The sequence below is a fragment of the Opisthocomus hoazin genome, chromosome 3 (assembly GCF_030867145.1).
Source record: "Opisthocomus hoazin isolate bOpiHoa1 chromosome 3, bOpiHoa1.hap1, whole genome shotgun sequence".
Taxonomy (NCBI): Eukaryota; Metazoa; Chordata; class Aves; order Opisthocomiformes; family Opisthocomidae; genus Opisthocomus; species Opisthocomus hoazin.
The window spans coordinates 62084221-62108558 of record NC_134416.1 but is presented as its reverse complement, the minus strand read 5'-3'; the positions used below and the strand labels follow the sequence as shown (position 1 = coordinate 62108558).

The window sequence follows — 24338 nt, the reverse complement described above, 5'->3', positions numbered from 1 at the left end:
TAGATACAAACTAGACTGAGAACAAATTGCAAGTCTTTATTGATTTTCTGTCACACTAAACTAATGAAGCATTCAATAAAAGTGTGCTATAGACTAATTAACAGTCAGAAGAAAAAAAACTATAAATGCCTGAAGAAAAGTTCTTTCCCTTCAGTTTCTATCATAAGCCTAAAACAAAATCTGAATATTAATGGCTTGAAAGAGAAAAAACAATAGATAAAGCTGTTATATTGGTTATCTCTGTTCTCTGCATGTCAAAAATGATAAGTATGTTATTTTAGACAGTAATGATTTCACACTAAACAGAATATGAAAAGTACAAAAACAGCACTTTAAAAAATCACCTGATTCCTAAAGCTAGAAATGAAATGTAAGAACAAAAATATGTCAATTTTAAAAATTCCTCACAATCCAAGTGGAAATGGTTAGCTTTGGGTTTTAAGTGATATAAAAATTGCACAGCCAGACTTTGCCATTCCAGTGAACCCTCCTCCACCTACCCAGTCACTGCCTTAGAGGTGTTTCAACTCTAAGAGGTTCATACTTTAAATTGCAGTGTTTCCTTAATATTGTCCCTCCCATTCAGCTTAACTCTACTGTCAGAGCTTCCAGTGTAAAGATATAATGGCATTTTATAGAACAAAAGGTAATACAGATGGCCAGGTTAACCACAGCTACAAATCTAGGATCGTAGGGATCCTGTCTCACCCTGACACAAGGTCTTCACATAATCCATCACCAGTCCTCTGCACAAAAGGAAAAGGAAGCAGGAAAAATAAAAGGAGAACTTCAACCTGCCTTATCCAAGGATTACTCTCTTCACTCTTCCCGCCTCCTGCTCAGTACCAATGACAGACACACTGCTGCTTTTGCTCACAGACAGTCCCACTGAGGGCCCTGGGTCTCAAGGTTTTTCTGCAAGCAAGGTAAGAAAGAAGAAAAGTAAAACAGCTGAAGTAACTCCTCAGTCTCTGAACCATCAGCTAGAGATTGCAATAAACTGACAAATTATTTTACTGTCTTGAAAGTGCAGAGTCTTTTGGTGACCTGCTGGCGACAGGTGGAACTCAGCTATCTCAAAGGGGAAAAAGGATTCTTGGCCACGAGCTGGTGGGGCTCATTGAGAGGGCTTTAAACTAGGTTCGAAGGGGGAAGGGGACATGGCCCAGCTCACTAGGGATGAGCCTAGGCTTGGCGTGCCAGGGCCAGGGGTGAGATTGACAGCCCAGCTCAAGTGTGTCTACACCAATGCACATAGCATGGGCAATAAACAGGAGGAGCTGGAAGCCATTATACAGCAGGACGGCTACGACTTGGAATGCACATAGCATGGGCAATAAACAGGAGGAGCTGGAAGCCATTATACAGCAGGACGGCTACGACTTGGTCGCCATCACAGAAATGTGGTGGGACAACTCGCATGACTGGCATGCTGTCATGGATGGCTACAGACTCTTTAGGAAAGACAGGCCAACAAGGAGAGGTGGGGGAGTTGCTCTATATGTGAGGGAGCAACTGGAATGCATTGAGCTTGTCCTGGGGGCAAATGAGGAACGAGTTGAGAGCTTGTGGGTTAGAATTAAGGGACAGGCTCACACGAGTGACATTACGGTGGGTGTGTACTACAGGCCACCTGACCAGGAGGAGGAGGTTGATGAGGTCTTCTACAGGCAGCTACAAGCAGCCTCACAGTCACAGGCCCTGGTTCTCATAGGGGACTTCAACCACCCTGACATCAGCTGGGAAAACCATACAGCTAGGCAGGCGCAATCCAGGAGGTTCCTACAGAGCATCGATGATAACTTTCTGATGCAAGTGGTGGAGGAACCAACAAGGAAAGACGTGCTGCTGGACCTTGTATTAACAAACAAGGAGGGACTGGTGGAGGATGTGAAGGTTGGAGGTAGACTCGGCTGCAGTGACCATGAAATGGTCGAGTTCAGGATCCTGAGTGGAGGAAGCAGGGTGATAAGCCGGAGCAAAACCTTGGACCTCAGGAGGGCTGACTTTGGCCTCTTCAAGGAGCTACTGGGAGGAATCCCGTGGACCAGGGCTCTCGAAGGCAGAGGGGTCCAAGAGTGCTGGTCGCTCTTTAAACCACACTTCCTCCATGCTCGGGAGCAATGCATCCCCCTGAGAAAGAAATTTAGCAAAGGAGGCAGGAGACCTGCATGGTTAAACAAGGAGCTTCTAGCAGAAATCAGTGGAACAGAAAGGTCCATGGAATGTGGAAAGAGGGGCAGGCCACTTGGGAAAAGTACAGGAACGTGGTGAGAGCGTGCAGGGATGCGACGAGGAAGGCCAAGGCCCACCTGGAATTGAAGCTGGCAAGGGATGTCAAAAACAACAAGAAGGGCTTCTTCAACTACATCAGCAGCAAAAGGAAGGCTAGGGACAACGTGGGGCCGCTGCTGAATGAGGCGGGTGTCCTGGTGACGGAGGATGCGGAGAAGGCAGAGCTACTGAATGCCTTCTTTGCTTCAGTCTTCAGTGCTAAGACTGGCTCTCAGGAATCCCAGGCCCCGGAGGTAAGAGAAGAAGCCTACAGAGAGGACGACTTTCCCTTGGTCGAGGAGGACTGTGTGAGGGATCGCTTAAGTGATCTGGACGTCCACAAATCCATGGGCCCCGATGGAATGCACCCACGAGTGCTGAGGGAGCTGGTGGATGTCATTGCTGAGCCACTCTCCATCACCTTTGAGAGGTCCTGGAGGACAGGAGAGGTGCCCGAGGACTGGAGAAAGGCCAATGTCACTCCAATCTTCAAAAAGGGCAAGAAGGAGGACCCAGGGAACTACAGGCCGGTCAGCCTCACCTCCATCCCAGGAAAGGTGATGGAGCAGCTTATCCTGGAGGCCATCATCAAGCAAGTGGAGGAAAAGAAGGTTATCAGGAGTAGTCAGCATGGATTCACAAAGGGGAAATCATGCCTGACCAATCTGATAGCTTTCTACGATGACATGACTGGCTGGGTAGACGAAGTGAGAGCCGTGGATGTTGTCTACCTCGACTTCAGCAAGGCTTTCGACACAGTCTCCCATCATATCCTCCTAGGGAAGATCAGGAAGTGTGGGTTGGATGAGTGGTCAGTGAAGTGGATTGAGAACTGCCTGAATGGCAGAACTCAGAGGGTTGTCATCAGCGGCGCTGAGTCTAGTTGGAGGCTGGTAACTAGTGGAGTCCCTCGGGGGTCAGTACTGGGCCCAGTCTTGTTTAACTTCTTCATCAATGACCTGGATGAAGAGTTAGAATGTACCCTCAGCAAGTTTGCTGATGACACCAAACTGGGAGGTGTGGTAGACACACCGGAAAGCCTTGCTGCCATTCAGCGTGACCTGGATAGGCTGGAAAGTTGGGCAGAGAGGAACCTGATGAGGTTCAACAAAGGCAAATGGAGGGTCCTGCACTTGGGGAGGAATGACCCCATGCATCAGTACAGACTCGGGGCAGACCTGCTGGAGAGCAACTCTGCGGAGAGGGACCTGGACGTCCTGGTGGACGACAGGTTAACCATGAGCCAGCAGTGTGCCCTGGCTGCCAAGAAAGCCAATGGGATCCTGGGGTGCATCAAGAAGAGTGTGGCCAGCAGGACGAGAGATGTTCTCCTTCCCCTCTACACTGCCCTGGTGAGGCCTCATCTGGAGTACTCTGTTCAGTTCTGGGCTCCCCAGTTCAAGAAAGATGAAGAGCTACTGGAGAGAGTCCAGCGGAGGGCTACAAGGGTGGTGAGGGGACTGGAACATCTCTGCTACGAGGAGAGGCTGAGAGAGCTGGGCTTGTTCGGCCTGAAGAAGAGAAGGCTGAGAGGGGACCTAATATATACTTATAAATATCTGAAGGGTGGCTGTCAGGAAGATGGGGCCAAGCTTTTTTCAGTAGTGCCCTGTGACAGGACAAGGGGCAATGGGCACAAACTAAGGCACAGGAAGTTCCGTCTGAACATGAGGAAGAACTTCTTCCCTCTGAGGGAGACGGAGCACTGGAACAGGCTGCCCAGGGAGGTTGTGGAGTCTCCTTCTCTGGAGATATTCAAGACCCGCCTGGACAAGGTCCTGTGCAGCCTGCTGTAGGTGACCCTGCTTCGGCTGGAGGGTTGGACTAGATGACCCACAGAGGTCCCTTCCAACCCCTACCATTCTGTGATTCTGTGATTCTGTGATTCTGTGATACTTGTCCCTGTTATTAACCTTATTCCTTTGCCTATTTTTATTAGCTTTAATTAGCGTAAAAGGCTTTAATATTTCTTCTCCTACCTAGACAGAAAGCATGAAGGTATAAAACTTTATTTAGACATTCAGTTTTCTTTAGCTTTTCTTTTTTGAATGAGAAATAAAAAGTCAAATATAATATTAAATTTCAAATCATTAAACTTCTCATGTTGCGTTGATGGTGCTCCTATGCAAATTATTTGGAAGTTTATGAGGTTTTTTTTTATATAAACTGCACTAACTAAACGTGAAATTGCTGCTTGTCAATAGCAAACTAGAAGACCGACTGAACAGATTATCCCCTTAGTGAAACATCATTTTGCTGTCCTTAATGTGACGCGTGTCTTACAATTAAGCAATAAAACACAGCTTCCCCATCAGGCGGTGAACAATAAAAGAAGCAAGCTCTCCCAAAGAAGACTCGGAGTCAAAAGCTACCTGACCTATGCCACAGTCTGCCATTAGCAATGCTTGCCTTAAACAATGCCAGAAGGAGAAGAGGAAAGTACTCCTACCTTGCAGGAGGTTCTGGAAGAGGAGAATGCAAAGTCCTAGATACTTCCCTGCTAAGGTATTGACTCGTCCTAAAATTTGAGAGACTAGACCTGTCAAAAAAAAAAAATTGTATATATCTTGAAGGCCTTATTGTTTTCAAGATCATATAATACTGAATATCTTTAAGTTCTTTTTACTTTTTAACAAGTGCAGTGATCCCAATCTACATACAAATGTTGTCATTTGTCTAAGTGTAATGTAAAATTAAGGATATGTTTATTTTTTAAAGGCAATTATATCAATAAAAATAGCTTTCACTGAAAACTACAAGATCATTTTTTTTGTTGCTGGTACTTCAAAAGCAGAATTAGTAAGAAAAAGCAAAAATAAAGGTCAGAAATTTAAAGAAATGGGAGACAACCATGGAAATAAAGTTCTCGACAGAAATAAATTCATGAATTGAGAAGCCTGTCGTTATGCATCACAGTACTTACTTTTTGAAGGTGAAAATAATTATACAGTAATTTTGAAATGGATAATCATGTGCAAAATGCTTAACAAATGCCTCCTCTAGGTTTTCTTTGGTTAGAATATTCCCCCACACACCCCGAAAGCTCCATAAAGAGGGAACACAGGGAAAACAAACAGTAACTAAGAAAGAAGAAAAGGAGGATGATCCTGGACAGCCAATCACACCTAAGATCTATACTCCTTTTGACCATTCTCATTCGCATTTTTGCAGAACCATAGAATCATAGAATGCTTTGGGTTGGAAGGGACCTTTAAAGCTCTCCTAGCCCACCCCCCCTACAGTGAGCAGGGACAGCTTCAATTAGACCAGGTTGCCCAGAGCCCCGTCCAACCTGGCCTTGAATGTTTCCAGGGACGAGGCCTCCACTGCCTCTCTGGGCAACCCATTCCAGTGTTTCACCACTCCAACTAATGTACTTTTTACAAGACGACTGAATTCTCCTGACATACTATTGATTGAATCTGCTGAACATATATAGAAAAAGTTTCAGTCGCCTTGAATACCAGTATTTGAGCAACGGTGCCTGACCACTACTGTGTGCGTGAAAACCATCTCTCAGGGCAAAAGTTATGCCAGCTTTAAAATCTTTTCTTATCTTTCATGTTGTATAGCAATATTTACCTAAAACACTTGCAACAACATAACACAAAAATAGCAAATCCAAGTATTTAAAAATTAGTAAATGTTAACATCAATGTAGACCATGCAACTGCAGTTAACCCTTACATGTACTGAGTCTAATGCACTCTTTAATTATGTTGGTGGAGGCTTTAACAATATATATAATACAATTCCTTTCAGAAAACTTGAATTAGGGAAAAAAGTTCTGTTGCAAGAATTTGCATTAATACACACATGAGGCATCTGAAATGAAAAGCCATTTAGAACAACAGTGCACTCTTGCGACATTTGGGCTGACAGAATTAGCTGTGCTCTCCTCATGGGCTGACACCAGAGACTGATTGCTCTTAACCTCAGAGGAAGATAAGAGAATTAGGAAACCAGAGCTCTGTTTTAAAGAAGTCTGGGGCAGACCACTGTCACATAGCCATCCTTACCTCCTCCCACCTTCTTTTATTACTCTTTCCAGCCTGCCCTGGTGAAGGTGTCATGCCAACCCCCTGCCGCCACATGTCTTTGCCTTTTCCCATGCCTCACCAAGCAAGGGCACACCAGCGGGGATGTGTCCAGCTCTCCTTCTTTTCCCCTCACTCCAATACACTAGACACAACTACTTAGTGCAAGAAAATAACAGCGCTATCTTTGATATTCCTGCAAGTATTTTTGATTAATGACAAACCAAGATTCACCAAGGGTTTGGCACCGTAATATATATTTGTACTCATCAATATTCAGCTGTGAGGTGCTGGGAATCAAGCAAGAGGTGATGGCTGAAGACAGAAGTACACCAGTGTTGCACCTTGGGCTTCTCTATCTACCCGAAATTCATCCAAAAAATTCTCTACTGTCATTTTAATACCAGCTGTTATCATCACACTCGCTATATTTCAGTGTGCAAGATAAAACATGCTAAGATCTGAAAAAGTTGGTGAATTCTTTCTTGTTGGAGCTTTGTTTGACCATATGGCACTGCCTCATGGATTAATTCATTACCAGTGTGCCTCCAGAATTTCCCTAAAACTTAATTTTCTATGATACTCCATATTTGCCAAGTCACTGAAAAAGAACGAGTAACATCTTTGTGCAAATACTGAATTATTAGTAATAAAATTGCAAATGTTCACATATTCTTGCTTTACCAGACAACCACAATTAGGCTGTTTTCTGCTTAAAAAAACCTCTTCTCCTGTTGTCTTCTCTAGCCATCTGTCCCCAAAAGATTATTGTTTGCTTTCTGATGATGGAATAGCCTAATAGTTGCCTTTTCCACAAAACTCCAAGTTTGCATAGCATGCTGAGAACAGTGTGGGATGAAAATCTGACCTGACATCTATTTTTAAGCAAGAATCAAATGCCAGGCAAAATCCACAGATGAAGGCAGTTGACTTTTGCTTATTTTTTTTGTTAAGGGTAATGGCAACAGAAAGTGAGACTTTAGTAAGTATTTCATATAGCTAATAAACTACAATTGACACATTTCCTGTCTACTGGACAGAAAAATTTCGTGGAAATATCATTTTTGTTTTTATTGGCCCTTCTGAGGTCCCAGGTTTTATGCACTCATCTTCTAGTCAACTTTACTGATCATGGCTCCTCCTTGAAAGCCTGGACTATGTACAGAGCTCTTTACCGCTACAATTTCTAGATCTCTTTCTCTCTTCACATGTTTTTGCTATAGTTTTGTAAGCAAAGAACTGTTAAAATCATTGTAAGAAGTTTGTCGGGTGATATTGTCCTTCCTAATTTGTATTTTCAGCCTTCAAACTAGAATTTTCTACTGTTTTCATGGCTTAATAAATGGAAATAAATTTTATGCAGTGTGATAAGAGGAATTCATTTTTTTATTTATGACATTCAATACCACTTGCTTTTTCATTGTAATTCATCAAAGTAGATCTGTTTTACACAGTAATATTTTATTCAAACAAATATTGAATAACTCTTGGTCCCTCTCTGACATCTCCTTTCATCTTTACATACCTTCCTTTCACAAATCAAAACAGAAAATTAACAAATTAACATTAGAAAATCTGATGTGCCCAAAATTATAGTGTTTGGTGCTTAGGTAGGTGGTTTGTTAGGGGGCATTTTAATTTATTTCTTATCTCTGATCCCCTCTCTAAATGCTCACAGTACCTTCCAGAATAAATCTCTTAGCCTTCCTATTTCTTATCATTGTGCTTCTGCAAACATTCACCGCACGTTTAACCACAGCATCGTACGTCTCTGCTGAGCAGCAGAGAGCCTTTATAGCCAGGTCAAAAGTACAGCAAATGCAGCTCAGGCACTTTACTGCTGCAGCTTTGTACTCCATATGCCTCCTGGAGGCAGAAAGTTTTGTTAGCTGCAGTTAGAACGAAAGGCACGATGTTGTCCCACACACACCTACAGCCCCAGCTCTGCTGGACTGATGGAGTAACATTCACATTACATCCGAACACAGATATGTGAAATATTAGTACAGACTTCTGGAGTGTTAGGCTAATGCAACCTGAAGAAGAGTTCTCTGAGGGCTTTTTGCTCTTCTGCTCAAATGTTTTAAGATGATAGCATGACCATAGGACAAATCATGTTCCTAATTCTTTTTAATAATCTGATAAATCACCAGAATTCAATGCAATCAATATGCCACTCTCTTGTTGATAGCAAGTACCCTCTGACTTTCTAGACTTCAATAAAACTAAAAACTAAATTTTTAGTTTGTACATGACCCTAAACATTGTTATTACGAATTCTGACTCTTCATTCTCAATTCAGACTTGATCCAAATTTCTTTGTTGCCTAAGGCTGAGTGAGGAGACCTCTGCATCTCCAGTGTTTATTTTCTCTGCAACTGAAATAAAATGTAAGCACAAATTCACAGACTTTTTTTCCTATAAGTTATTTATTATACCTTATGGTACAGACTTTTTTGTGCATGCAATACACCGTTAGGCTGTGTACTGTACTTCTAGTCTAGAAAAGAAATTCAGAGCCCAAGAAGAGAAGGCCCTCCACAATTAACTTCCAAGGCACCTAAGGGGTGTTTTCAGGTCCAATGCAGTGCAAAGAACCTGAATTCATAAGGAGGTGGGTTCTGCCTAACATGATATGGAATGAGTGCTCTTCAAGCTGGTGCTCCAGAGCAAGGACCATGACCAGGTATATTTGAAGGAGGTTATTCAAATGATGGATAAGGTAGGCGAAAACAAATAGCAAAAAACTGTTCTGCACTCCTGTGACATCAGTTGTCTTGACTGTGTCCTATTCTTCCATGCCATGCACACTTTTACTATTAATCATCTTTGTTTATTGTAATGGCACTCAGTGGGTCCAACTGGTCTAAAGAAAAGGAAGTTAAAAAGCAAAGATGAAACTAGTGTGCCTTTGAGGATGGAGAGTGAGAGTGAGGCACATTTTTCTTCTCGGGAAATCTGAAAGACACTCACATATGATGAACATACTTCCATTTGCTAAAGTTTTTTTCTTCTTTAGATCCCTTCCCCCGGAATGTGTTGCTAAGCCTTTTCCCCTCCCACTGTTATGTGCCAGAGACCCAAATGACCCTCACTTGAGCTGTCACAGTGCTAATTGCAGAGGGTTTGTGTTTTTACCAGTCCTTCTGCACACAGATGTACTAAATCCTCAGTTCCTGAGCCCAAATTCGCCCTTTCTGTAGCAGGCTTCAGCTTTTGCTTGGTTCCCTGGAAGCAAACAAATTTTATCAGTTTATTCTGTAATGAATATGATTCTGCTTTTGGGCATTGCTATTTAACTGCTATTTGATAGATACAAATGTGAAGTCTTTCCCTAAGGCAAATAACTTCTGCTTTTCTCCCCTGTTTGTTTCAGTAACAGGGACTACCACCTCTTCATGAAATACTGTTAAAGCGCAGTACATTTTTTACCTTCATGACCTGAACTACAGTTCTCTGTAATGGTCACTTAAATTAATCCAGACTGGTATAGCTGGACTTTGGTGCTTCCGAGTTCTCTCTAATTCTTTAAGTTTTCAGTTCAGCTACCAGTTATGTCTTTAGTAGAGGTCTTAGACTGAAAATCAAACATAGTGACAGTCCTCTTGATGGGCAGTGAACATCCTATGACACCTCAGACACCTACCTGCATGTTTAAACTCTATTTATAATACAGACCATAGTCTTTTTGTGAACAGACTCCTTGATTTACAGTCTGCCAAACATTAGGAGGGGAGGTTATAAAGATCAGGAGTATCTGAAAGGGTAATGCTGCTGAAACATAGAATATTTTCTCTTTTACTTGGCATATTTTCTTTTTTTTTCTTTACAAATATTTTCAGAGACGGTGGATGATTTATTTTAAAGTGACCCTAATTCAAGGTTATGCTAGTGAGACAACTGTCTTTCTCTTTGATTTAGATGTTCCAGTCTTTCCTTTACGCAAAGACTATGTTGGCTTCATTTCCTTTATAACTAATCTTGCTCCCAGCATTACCAGCACACTGACTCACCAGTTGTTTCACTAGCAGGTAAGTGAGGGTTTACTAAATCTATCTAAAACTCAGAAAGCCTGCTTGGAGAAAGTAGTGAAAGGTGCAATGTTATTTGTGGAATGAAGTGCCATATTTCTAATGTTCCCTAAAATCTTTCATCTTACAATCATTCTTCCCTAAAGCAAAACTTTGGCAGGTGTTTTATGCCTCTTTTATGAAGATTGAGTAAGATTTTCCTCTTTACCACCTGAAGAAGTTAAGCTATACAGTAGGAAAACTTTTGCTGAAATGTTTATCTTTTGGATACTGTTCTGCCTGCTTCATCTCAGTTTTTTCACTGCATCAGCCAGAGGTCACACAACTCAGAGACTTTCTAACGGGTGATCAATGAGTCTTCTTCTGGAATCAGACTGGGAGTTACGCAAGGAGGGCTACTCCTGCCAGGTACAGCTTTGTCATATTCACTCTGCTGCAGGGAGATCGAACTTTGTTCTCACTTACTCTAGCATAAATATTGAGCAAGTCCATTGATCTACCTGATTTTATTATAGGTTTTTAGGAGTACAACTGACAGAATACTGTGTGTTTTGCTGCATTCTAACTGCCAGTACTCTTATGCATGTAGTTCCGGGATACCTGTGTGGAAATGGAAATACCTGTTCTACCACAGCACCATTGCCATGGGGCTCCACATGCTGATGCATGGAAAAGACAAGCTAGAATTACCTAATTTGGGATATCTTCATAAACCTCCCACACCTCTCCAGAGGTGGGTTTGGATGACAGCACACCTTTTTCAATGAGAATTTGGCTACTTCTACCTGTCGCAGAAGATGTGCCAGCACTGCATGCTGACATGCAACCAGACTAAAGTTTTATGTGGCCACTAATCCAAATGCAAGTAGATTTTTATAGGTTTGAAAAATTCAGGTTTGATTCTTACCACATTAGTTTTCCTATTCATTATTTCTCCCTCTCAGATGGATGGGCATGAAGATGGCTCTGAAAAGACGCATCTCAAAGAGGTGTTTTCTTCTCCCTGCCCACATCCTATTGGTTTCCCAAAGAAAGCAGCCACCTGTTGAATTCATGTTTTAATTCTTGTCTTTTCAGTACTTTTACTTTCTAGCATAAAGAGATGCAAATATCTCAGTGGCAAGACAAAAAAACACAATAGTGTTTTTAAGTAGCTCCCAGGAAAGAAAATCCTGCATGTTTCATGCACTTTTTTTCAGTAAGACATACCTGGATTTATAAGCCAGTGCACTTAAACGGCAGTGAATGCACTATAAATCCACACCCTCATTTTCTGTCACTTAAAAATATAAAATATTATTCTAAGGGTTCCATCTACTTGAAATATTGCTTTATTTGCAACTACTGGAGCAATCACAGCCAGAGAAAAAAATGGGTAGCTTCTAAAAAAACACCCAGGACTGCTGCTTTCTTTAGAGCAGAAATTCAGAACTTCTTTAGAAATGGTTAAATTTTTTTTGTACAGGAGATTTCCTTGATGGTTGTTGACAGCATTTCTGTAATGGCACTATTACTGGCAAACTTAATGATTTACTGGAAAGAATAACAACAGAGCAGTGGCCTCAGAAATGTCACTTGAAGGCCTCTTGATTGATTTTTACAATGATCCCAGAGGACTATTTGTCCTGTATTCAAATTCACTATTATTTTTCATTCCTTCTAGAAAGTTACAGCTATCCATAGGCTTAAAATTAATTTATTCTAGAAGCAAATAAGAAAGTATAGTGTATTCAAATGAGACTATGAAGTCTGGAGCAGAGTAACTAGTGTTTGAAAAAAACATGAATCAGCCTACTACAATCTTAAGAGAGAAACATGTGTTCTGTAGGCATTGTAGTTTTTCACTAGGTCACTCAAATGGATTGAGACTGATTTACTAGAGTGAAGGATGTGACCACAGGGTGTAAGTACATCACTTCCAAAGCAACTACCTGCATCAGGAGCAGCAGGGTTTGGTTTGTTGTTTTTTTTTTCCTTAGGTAGATTATGTTGTTACAAGTGAGAATAGACTAATAATAATATTTCTTGATGTATCACAAGTTTACAAAGCTACAGCAGCTTTACAGAGAGTGAGACTCCATGTTTAAAAAAAACCGAACTACTCTTATGATCACGTATACTGTCCATCTGCAGAGAGAGGGGAAACCTTCACTGAATTTCATTCCCATCCCTGATATCTATATATTAAATGACTTGTAGTTCTCCCTACCCAGGGTACAGCATGCTGCCTGCACTGGTGGGAAGGCCCCTCCAAAGTTCAAGTACTGGATGAGGAAGCAAAACCCCAGTCACTGGTGCATTAGTGCATTTACGGCCCTTGGGTTTTAAGTTCTAGTTTTTCTCTCTATAGATCGCTCATTTTCAATAAATTGTCCACACACACTTGGTGTGAAGAGGGTTATTTCACTGACGACTTTGTGAGCATTCTGTGTTTATGCCTCATGACAAGACAAGTGTTTTTATATAACCTCCAACATTCTGTGCATTTTTTTTAGTTCCAGATACTTGAGATAACAGCATAGCTTACAGTCTCAGCAATTGTATGTGAAAATGATACTGCTGCAGGGAGTTAATCACTTAGAAAGCATTTCCTGACTTTTCAGCTTAAATTAATTTTTCTCACTGTCATTTTAATGACTCTTGTCATTTCCTTCATAAACATTCTAAATAATTCCTTTTCGTCTCTGCTATTGCAAAGATTTTTTTTTAAGTATATTGAGAACTCAGTCCATCTTTTCTTAATCACTCTTACTTTTTTCACTTTCAGTATCTTTGCTAAAATACCCAGGGCTATGGATGTTTTGAATGACGCTACACTGACATCGTATAGAGAGAAGCAGTCCTGGCAAATAAGTTTCTGCATAGCTTAGATGCTTTACTGCGTTTTTTGTTGTTGGCAACAAAATCATGGCATATTGAATAAAACTAAGCTTAAATATGAATGAAGAAATCTTTCCTGAAAGTGACATTTTTCCTTATTCACAAAACAAACATGTAACTGTGTAATTTTAAAGTTGATCTAAGGGAAAAAAAAAAAGAAGTATCCATAACAAATAAACCCATCTTTCAGATTTTCATCTGTATTGTTTGCAAGACCTCCAGTCTGTCCAGTTTATTTTTACACAGTTTCCAAAGTCAGGAAAAAACTTCGTATATGGAATTGTGTTCAATGTATACATACATATCTGACACTTAAAATTTCAGCAAGTCTAATGCGCAGCCTAATTTCTCTCTAGAAATGCTGCTTACTGGGCAGCCACAGCTATAATCATGAGTAACATTTTGCTAGTAATTAGCTCAGTTGGTACAAGTGTGGCTTTAGATGCAACAATAGTTTTTCTGTGTTTAGCTTGTGTACGTACACACTTCAATTTTTTTTCCTCTGCTATTTTTTTCAAAAAGTATAGTCTGTATGTCTATCAGTGTGAAGTTAGTTCTAAGAAAGTACTAGACACTGAAGTGATATGGGACATATATTCATTATTCTGATGCTGTAAATCTCCACGACAAACAGCAGTGAACACTCCTACACAACAAACATTTATCTAGGTCTGATGCTAGTTCATGAAATTGAAATCAGGCTACATAATATTATACAGTGTCTCAGGCACATGTGAGGAGCCAGAATAGCTGTAATCAGTCATTAATATCTGACTAACCCTATTTTGTTGAACACTAGAGGGAGATCAAAGCAAAAAAATAAATTATCTACTAGATTATGGATACCAACTGGAGTTCATAAAATTTCAGCTGATGAGAAGAAGAAACACCAGGTATGATAGTATCTCAATTTTTCATCATAGTTTTCATATACCCTTATTTGGTGTTTGTTTACCTACAATGTAATTTTAAATTATGATAAAAAGAAAAATAATTAAAAGGAAAAGGACTGTGTTTGTATCAATACCTCAATTAATGTATTCTGTATTAAATTAGTTTTTTCTATGACGTACATTTACTTCAATGAGAAGACAGAGGCTTTAGAAACTGAAAAATGAAACATAAGCACAGAGTCCATCTATCTCACAGTTCTCTGGACACATGGTACTTTGTTCTAGTAAGTACCTATACCTGTGTTTCTGCAAGATCTTCCCTAGAAATAGCTCTTTCTGTCAGACTAACAGCAAGTAACTGAGACTGTTCACATTCAGAACAGGATGAGAATTCATGCTGTCACTTTTTTGCCATTACAACTATCATTATGTTCAGTCTTTGCTGAACAAAGTTTGTAATATAAAATGCATATTTTAAAATACAGACCTTTTTTTGCATTGAAGTTATCAAATGCTCGCTTTTTTGCCCTCTCAGTTACTGCTGGGAAATACCAGTACTTTCAGCAGCATTCCCAAAGGAAGGGCCCTTAGGGCCTTGAATAGTTTCCTAAGAAGAAGAACCTGGTTAATCAGCCCTCTCGAAGGAGGAACCCTGGCATCCAAGTTTCACAACCAAGGAACTACTCATGCTGCAGTTTGCACAGAGATTGTTACGCTGGTAGGGATGCCTGAGCTGGATGGAAACTGTGCTGGCACTGCTGGAAATGTAGTTATTGACAAAGAGGTCACAAAGTTAGGGTTACTTTACCCTGAATAAATTGCTATGCGTGGTGGATTGTTTGTATCCACCCAAGGGAGACGGCAGGAGTGAGAGAGCAGGAGCAGAGAGAAAAGCAGATGGGAAGGGAGAGCTGGAAATTTGCCTTTCAGCCTGGCGAGCTGCTAAACTGGCTCAGGGCTTGCTATGAAACCATAACCTCTCACAGAGTTACCAGTCAGGTCTCCTCCACACAAAAAAAAACCTACTCCTCCAAGTTCCACTTCACAAAAAGGAGCAATATTTGTACGTTATTGAACTACTGTGCTGCCACTAAAGTTAAGCAGCAACTTCTCAGAATCTTCCTGCACTGTTTGGGTCTGTTTAATAAATGGTAAGAGATTTAAAATGCAGGCCATCTGAGAAAACTATTCTGTGCAAGAGTTTAACAGTCGCAGCTGATGATGTTTCACATATAACATGCTACTGTTCATCAAGCAGACAGATTTCTGGTTTGTTTTTTTTATACAGGGTATGCTGAGTTACCTTAAGCATAGTCAACCTAGAAGTCAGTAAGATACTGAGACAGCCAACGGTCTTCACTTTAGCTACAGCCAGAAAAGTTAGGTGAGGTAGAGCAGGCAACTCGCAAGCTGACAGGAGTCTGTGAATATTGTAGAGTAATTCCTCTGACTCGGTTACTTTTAACACCTGTAAAGAGCCATATAACGTGCAGGGCAAGGCAGAATCAGGCTCTGTGTGTTCTTTTTCACTTACTTGCTCGCTCAGGGCTAAGCCCAGCTGGTAGACAAAAAGAAATGCCCATTAGAAAGTGTAGGGAACATCCTGTCCTCATAGTTTACCTTCCAATAACAGGTCCAGGCCGCTTTGTCCCAGTGAAAGCCATTGCTTACCTACTGAAGAAAAGAGAAAATAAGAAAAAAAAGTTGCTCTTTTTACTTATTTTACAGCTTTAAAAACTAAGCCTCCACATCTTTGTTTTGAAGTGGCTTGTTTCCTTCTTAAATGCCTTGAATATACATAAAAGCTGGAAATAAGGAAAAAAAGGTAATTGTCCATATTTTTTTGTCAAACATATTTTGATACAGATTTGTAACAGCTCGAATGGAAGTGACTGAAAATGTGTATAGCTTCCATCCACTGAACATGGGAGTCATGCTGTCATTTTCAGAAAAAGGTCATCCTAAGCAGCCCCAGACAGTATAACCAGTCACACACAGCTTGCCTGACCACCTCCACAAGGGATTAATGTTCCACTGTGACCAAGTTTTAGAAGGAGAGCCAAGGTGAATGGATCACCAGGTGCCCTGATGCCCAAGGTGCTTTTATTTAAGCCAAGGAGAGTTTTTACGCTGGATAGCTTTGGGGATGGAATGCTAGAGATGACGACATGAGAAGGCATTTGTAAACACATTGGAGACTTTTCTGGATTGAGAAAAGTTCATGGTATTTTAAGTGACAAATAAGGCCCTCTGTATATACTGAATGGAATGTGAAGTACACTGCACATACTGTGTGTGAAACATATAAAACTTGTTCTTTTTCATTCCTAATAAGTTACTTTTTTGAAAGACTATATGTACATAGAAGAACAGGGAATTAATACATTTTGTGGTTCTAGAAACAAATCATTGCATCTACACAACTGGCCAGTTATCCCCGCTGTTTTGTGCAGTCCTAAAGCAGAAGAGACTGCTCAATACACTTTCAGGTTTGATTTACTACCAGCTGTTTAGAGAGCAAATACAGCTTGGGGTGTCTCCAACAAAGTGAGGTATGGTTTTCTATCATTATAGCTCACAGCTGAAATAACTTTTGTTGCTATTACAGCTGACAAGGACAGTTTATGTAACATTTTGGGATTGAGGGAAGTGTGTTGTTTATTTATTGAATGGTTTTCATCCAATAAGAAAAAATAAAATCAAGTGCAGGCCTATTACTCCTAGACCTTCCAGGTACTAAATCATTGCATTTATACTGTAAAGAAAATTGAATGTTTGTAATCAATGGGCACTGGGCATACAGGAGAGAATTATGCTTTTTGTCCAAGGCTAATCCTGCACGGTGCTGAGACCTTCCAGCATCCATGGAGGCATTCTCAGCATTGTCACAAGCTGAAGTTCTGGGGCTGGCTATTAGCTGTGTAATATATACCCATGTGAACATGCTTTGTAAGTGTCTGAGTGTTGTACAGAGCCAAGCCATAATCATGGTGAATTAATACAATTGGCAAGTACTCCAAATTGTGTTTGTTGCCTAAGTTTGTACAATATTGTCAGTATAGTTTCCAGTCCTGGCTTCCAGTCTCCCAGTTTCTTCCTTCATCTTGCTTTAGGTAACTACAAAATAAAACAGAAATTGCTGATAATATTACTAATGTATGCGTTCTTCGTAACTTTACTATTGCCATCAGCTCATTGCCCATCATAGCAGCTCAGGAGACTGCCTCTTTCTAGATAAAAAATGTTTCAAAATATCCAGTGTTATTGAGCTGTTGATTTCTCCCTGCAGGACCTAATTTAAACATGAAAAAGAATGGGTTGAGGCTTTTGCAGTTTTTGTGATACAGCTATATTTGCAAATGTGTTTCAAACTTAAAGGGTCTTTTTTGTCATTTATTGCTTTTTGACTGTTTTACATTTCTTTCTACAGTCAGGTAAACTTATTCTTAGACTGTGAATGACCTGAAGAAACATAAAATCCAAATAGTTCAGCCATTACCAGGAAAAACTGATTGCAGTATAAGGCACTTTTTTATGCTTAAATTGTTGTGTTCTATTTTTAACAATTCGGACAGATAAACACTAGCTGTGAAAGGCTGACTTTGCAGATACCTGCAAAAGATAAATCTGAGGTCTTTCAGAGACTGGTGTTGGTGAGTGATATGAAACCTTTATCTGGCCAATGCAGCGATGAAGCAAACTGGAAAGGTTTTAACAGTGGAGAAGAAATCTGCTGCATCCAAGCTGTCTCTGGTAGTGCAAGCAACACAGGAGGGTAAACTTTTCTTTTTTACCTAATGGTTATTTATAGCTTTGTGTGAAACGACTTTGGCTTTAATTTCTGTAGCCAGTGGAAATATGCATTCAAGCTCCAAGGTGTCTTCTTTTTCCATTAGCTTTTAGGATGCACTGAGGTTACTCATCATGTTCACAATAGCTTTACCACCTCTGTGTAGTCTGTCTGTCCTAACCTGCTTAGAAGTGTTAAACTGCTTCATGCACACTACCTGGTAGATCTGCAGCAGTGAAAGAATCCTGTAAATGTGGAACTTACTGTAGATGTGTGATATAACATGGGTTGCATAGATCAAGCACTGGATTTGTTACCTGTGTGCAAGAGTGTATACACAGATCTTCATGTCCAGGAGGTCTGAGACAGAAATATGACCGTGTACCACACTGAAGCATCATGAAAGGAGGTAATTGGAAATATCCTCGATGGAACCCTAATCAAATATTGTGCAACAGTCAGATATACACAATGAAATGAGAATCTCTGAAATAAGAATGTCTTTTTCTGGTTTTCTATTAATTGTCTAAAAACAACATGAACTGGTATAATGTAATTATTCAGTTTACTGCAACTGCTCTAAAGCCCTTGTAAGTTCTCTGCTCTAACCAAATGCCATACTTAATGTGAAGTTACTGTAAAATGATAAGCAGCAGATGCAATATATCATGCAATTCATAATACTATATGTTTTCAGTGCAGGAATCTTCATGTTTGTCAGGCAGATTAGTTCAGCAATATGACTATATCAGCAAAGAAGCATTATTGAAAAACCGTTCTGAGAGAATACTAACTTAACAAAAGCATTTTTACCAACAAATTGTCCCGTTTAAATCCCACTGAAATGAGGCTTTGTCTGAAGTGTCCGTGTTGACTTTCTATTAAGAGTGAAAATTAAGTTGTTGAACAGTTTGCTAGATTAGAAATCATAAAACTTAACTGTGACAGTAGCTCTAGGTGAGAATAGGAAAAACATATCGTTACAAAGACATTGCTGAGTCTCTTCTTCATGTTAGTGACTCCTTACTTCACATACTGGCCAAGGTTGATGTAATTGTATTTGTTTGGGAATGTCCACACATCATACAGTGCAATACAGTTCACTTACTCCACCACACAGCCTTTGTTTTCAGATAAGCATTGTTACTCTCTTGAATGCTTTCTCTTAAGTGAACTTGTTTCAACTGAATTCATGATGGTTGGTGGTCCAAGTCTCAGCATTCTTCTTCCGCAGGTAGTACCATACAGGCAATCTCAGCAGATAACGTTAGCAAACATGTCGAAAGCCTATTTTCCTTTGAAAAGTGGCCAAACACATTCATCAACATCAAGGCTAATCATATTCAAGCAGCAGTTCAGCTGTCCTGATACTCACTGACACTTGCAGAGGGCATTGTTTGTGTAGAAAGGAGTTAAAACTTTTGACTTCTCCCTTTGAAACAGTAGTAGAGTGTATTATGGCATTCGGCAGCCATAACTATGAACAAAGGTCTGAAGGAATTTCAAGACTTACTAGTATGAAAGGGCAGAGGGAGAATATATCAGTTCCTTAAAAAAGGGGACATTCCAAATAGAAACTGCTTTCGTGTTTCTCGCATGGGGCTATAAAAACTACCAAAACAAGTACGGGTAATATCCAAGCTAAATTAATATCACATCCATTTGTACACTAATGAAAAGCCTAAAAAGCCTAAACCTTTGTAAAGATTCATATATGCTTTAATGTAGTTTATATTGGAATAATTATGGAGAAAGAAAAATATTTTCTTGATGCTGAAATAAGCATTTGGTCTTTTAGATAGCTGTAAAATACAGCCAAGCTAAGATTGTACTTAGGATCTTAATCTGCATTAGAAATATGTTCATCAAATCAAAAAACAGTTTCAATTCACATGAAAAGAAAGCCTCCCACTGGTACCTAACATGCCTCAGAAAAATATCAATATTTACAAATGTTCATGTCTAAATTGAGGGCATTTTATTTCACCATCAACAGTGTGGTGGTAAACATGTTGCTGTCCTGGACAACAGTTTATCTTGGCATTGGTCTCATTTGTGTCTAAGACTTGTGAGAAATGCCAGACTTTCTCAAAGCAAACAGCTGGGCCAGTAAAGATTGCCAAGCTCTTGAAGTCTGTCAGATCAGTTTCAGTAAATGTGGAATGTTCATTGGTAAAGAGAACTACATATATTTTTTAAAATTGCTTTGAAGCTAAAAGAGAATTTATACTTTGTTTTCCTCTAAGGCTCAGCAAAGCCTGGAGCAGCTCTTATTTTATTCAAAGCAACTTTGCCTCTCTCTGATGATGATATATGCTCATTCCATTGCAATAGGTAATATTTTTAATGTCTATTTTTGCCCTATCTCTGTGGTAAATTTCTTCTTGATATTTATGTTTCTACATGTTTTATTTTAGGACAAATTCAAAACATTTCAGTTAAGTCTTAAAATTGCTCCGGATGAAGGAGAAAGCCTTCATCAAAAGAAGAATGTTCTGACTGACAGGTCAGCTTGAGAATAAAGCCAAGCCTGAGAAACAACAGCCCAGAATCCTTCCACGACCAGAAGAAATGAGCACTGAGAGACCTTCCAACCTAATCAAACACCCAGGGCAGACAAGCATTCCTTCCCTTGCAAATAGAAGTGATTATTCCTTAAATATCACTGACTGCATCCAGGTAGTGGTGCCAGAGGAAGTTTTTTTCACCATTGCTGCTGCTGGAATGCTGGAAAATCTGCTTGTCCTTATTGCTGTCATTAGAAATAAGAATTTGCACTTGCCCATGTACTTCTTCATTTGCAGTTTAGCCGTTTCAGACATGTTAGGTAGCTTGTACAAAACTCTGGAGAACATCTTTATCATCTTGTGCAAGATAGGGTACCTGACACCTCGTGGGGACTTTGAGAAAAAGCTGGATGATGCCATGGATTCCATGTTCATTCTGTCTTTACTGGGGTCAATTTTCAGCTTGTTAGCTATTGCAGCAGACAGATACATCACTATCTTCTATGCTTTGCGATACCATAACATCATGACACTGAAAAGGGCTTTGGTTATCTTGGCAATCATTTGGACGTTCTGTGCTGGCAGTAGCATTGCCATTGCCCTCTTCTCCTATGAAGCAGCAACAGTCATTCCCTTCACCATCCTGTTCCCTTTAATGATGTTTTTTATACTGTGCCTCTATGTCCATATGTTCCTGCTGGCTCGGTCTCATGCTAAAAGGATTGCCTCGCTGCCAACCAGCACAGTCCATCAAAGAACTAACATGAAAGGAGCCATTACACTGACCATTTTTCTTGGAGTTTTCCTTTGCTGTTGGGCCCCTTTTGTTCTTCACATCCTCTTAGCAAGGTTTTGCCCACATAACCCTTACTGTGCCTGCTACATGTCCATTTTCCATGTGAATGGGACGCTCATAATGTGCAATGCAATCATCGACCCTATGATTTTTGCATTCCGAAGCCCAGAATTATGGAGTACATTTAAGAAGATGTTCTGCTGTGCCAGATCAACCTGGAACTGGTAAACACTTAATGAAGAATGAAGATTATAGAAGCACACCTATGGGGTGCTGTGCAACAGCAGTTTGCAGAGTTAAAAGTGCTAACAATTATGCCCAAAGTAATACTATGCTTGTAGGATACTGCCAGTGATTTCCAGAGGGCTACCAAAGAATGCATAAAATCTAAGTATGCACACAAATCTTTCCCAAGTGGACCTCCAGATATATTACTGATGAAGTTAATTCTGCTTACAATTTTCATGCAAGTAAAAAAATAACTGCATATTAACTATCTTTTGTCACCTCAGAAAGTGCAGAAGTTCATCTTCTGCAGCAAGTATTGCATTACCCCAGAGATGAGTTTGTGCCAACTCATTTTGTATCAGTAATTTCAGTTTAAGGTGTATACTACTTTAAAATTCTGTTGTTTAAATCACAATGAAATGAATGTTTGTTTCTAAACTGCACATCTACATGGAAGTCTATTATAAAGCAGAAAATATGGACATGTATTTTGCTGGAAAAGTGAATTCATGACTGTACTTTAACATCTAGTCTCCTTAAAATCATGCAATTAGTGTTCTTTAAGTTTCAGAAATAACTTTTGGAGTGTGAGTCCAAGAGAAGAAGGTATTTTGGCTTAAAAGCTTTTTTTAGTGACTGAAGAGGTTTGTCCAACATAAAGTTGTTGTGGCAGAAAAGATAGGTTTAGAATTTTGCAACCCGAAAGCCATGTCTGGACTAGCAGAGGGAATTGCTGAGCTTGCCACGTCCCCGTTGGATGTCTCTGGGCCAGTTTGCTTTAATACTATAATAAGTTTCACAGACAGTAAAAGAAATTTGATTAAGCCATGACTTTCTAAACATGTCACAACAAAGAATTCAAAAAATAAAATACCAGAGAGAAAATTCAAAAACCTCCAAGGAACCCAGTCACCTGGAGAAGGAATCAGCTAGCCAGTCTGGGAGGTTGCTAGAAAGCAGTTTGTAATTTACAACATTCCAGTGAGAAAATTTTAAATTGTCCCTGCCAAAGTAATACAAAACTCACAAAACTTTAAGGCAGAATAATTTTCAACAGCAAAACATCCTGAAGCAGTTCAGAGCATATGGTGAGGAATTAACCTCACAATAATTTAGTGGTTATTCAGCTGTGCCAGAGAGTAAGAGATAGCCATGAAACTGAGAAAGCCAAAGCATGGCTAGAACAAGAACGAGAGGAAAAGATATAATCTATTCGAATTCATAGATAAATAGAATATTTTACTCTTTTGGAACACTAACAAAAATAGGAATTTCAAGATATATGGAATGTGGACCAGACCATACATATTCAGGTGGACAGGCTTACAGATAAAGATATAAGAAAGGGACAATAAACCTGAAAGCTTCTATAGAACTAAGCAAAGAAAATATATTAAATGAGAAAAGAGATACTAAAATGAAAATTTTTGAAGCCTATCTATTTGTTACAAAAAAAAGGTTGATCTAAAAAATTCAAGTTCAGAACGGAGTTCAGATAGAATCACACATTTTATTCTAATGAGAATTTTTTCCTTTCCACCAAAAGTGAACAAATGTAAAGTTGCACAGCAAGAAATGGCTGTTAGACCTGAAAACAAATAAAAAATATACAATATTAAAAGACAAGAGAAAAGAAAATACCTACAGTACCATAATACCCCATGCACACAGTTGATGAGCTTCAAAAGGATAAAAAATATTGGACAGAAAATTGTGATTTAAGCAGCCCTTACATTAACTCTGTAACACATGAAATATGTATTAAATGCACCTTCCCTCAAAACTTTATTTTCCATCCGCTTCCCTAAAACAGGCGTAGTTAAGACAGCCAGGTAGCCTCCACCATGTTAGAAGGCAACATCTCCATGTTCAGACTGAGATCTCCAAGCCTAAATTTTAATAAAATATGTATAATAAAAAACTAACCTATAACTTCAAAACATGGAAAAGTAATCATTAAAGAATGTACATTTAGCACTGCAAAGAGGAACGTTCAAGACAGACTCATGTCAAAATCCAAAATTCAGCAGTAAAATATAAGATCATTTGCAAAGGACTGCTCATCTTGTGGAGACACAGGCAGTTTCAGCTAGGAAAGGGACAAATGTGAGAGCCCAGGCTGGGGGTGGACATGGACATGGCTACAGCAGGACCCAGCTAGGGCCACCAGCTGCTGCTTTCTTCTACCACACATGCATGTGGCATCTCAGAGCAGTCCTGAGACCGGGCTGGCTTGGTCTGCAGGAAACAGGACAGCTTAGACCTGGCTGCCTTCAGCCCTCATCTGACTGCCCCCACCTACACAGGTCTCAGGAACTGGCTGGCACCCACCTTCCTCGCGGCATCCCCAGGCCCAGGGGAAAGGGGAGGACAGACCCTAGGAGGCAGTGCCTAGCTCTCGTCCTTGCACTTCCAGCTCTTTGCATTGCAACAAGGACCTGGGCTCCTACCTTGCCGCAAAGCATGGCTTCCAGGCTGTGCCAAGGAGAGAGTAGCCTGAGCCGAGGAGCTTGGATAAGGCACTACACCAACCCTCATCCCAGACCTCCAGCCTGCCTTGCAAGTTTGTCACTGCCCTGTCTATGCCACAGCCTCAGGACATGGCTGGGAGTGGTGGCACTCTCCTGCCATGGTCCCAGACCCACACTAGGAGCCCTCCGACAGCCTGTGTGGGGCACAGACGGCTCACCAGGCAGCTGGGCTCACTCCCTCCTTTCCATTACCCGTGTCTCAGCTTCACCCTCAACCTAAGACCCAAAGGGCACCTAAGATAAGAACTTCAGCTACAAAACCAGTCCTACAGCACCCTTTTGATCCCCTTCCTCTCAGCCCCACTTCAAGGCCAGAGCAGACTCTCCTCCAGTAACCCAGCACCTGTCCACTCCTTCCCAGCCTGTCCCAC

At 40.3% G+C, this 24338-nt stretch overlaps 1 protein-coding gene across 1 annotated transcript; it reads left to right on the top strand.

Moving 5' to 3' along the window:
* Positions 1–20476: 20476 nt before the first annotated feature.
* MC2R (melanocortin 2 receptor) lies at positions 20477–21436 on the top strand. The gene has a single exon (XM_009938937.2). The coding sequence runs from the start codon at positions 20477–20479 to the stop codon at positions 21434–21436; it is 960 nt and encodes a 319-aa protein (XP_009937239.2).
* Positions 21437–24338: the final 2902 nt, after the last annotated feature.

Excerpts from the sequence above, each read along its gene's own strand:
- MC2R (XM_009938937.2), top strand. The coding sequence starts at position 20,477 with ATGAGCACTGAGAGACCTTCCAACCTAATCAAACACCCAGGGCAGACA.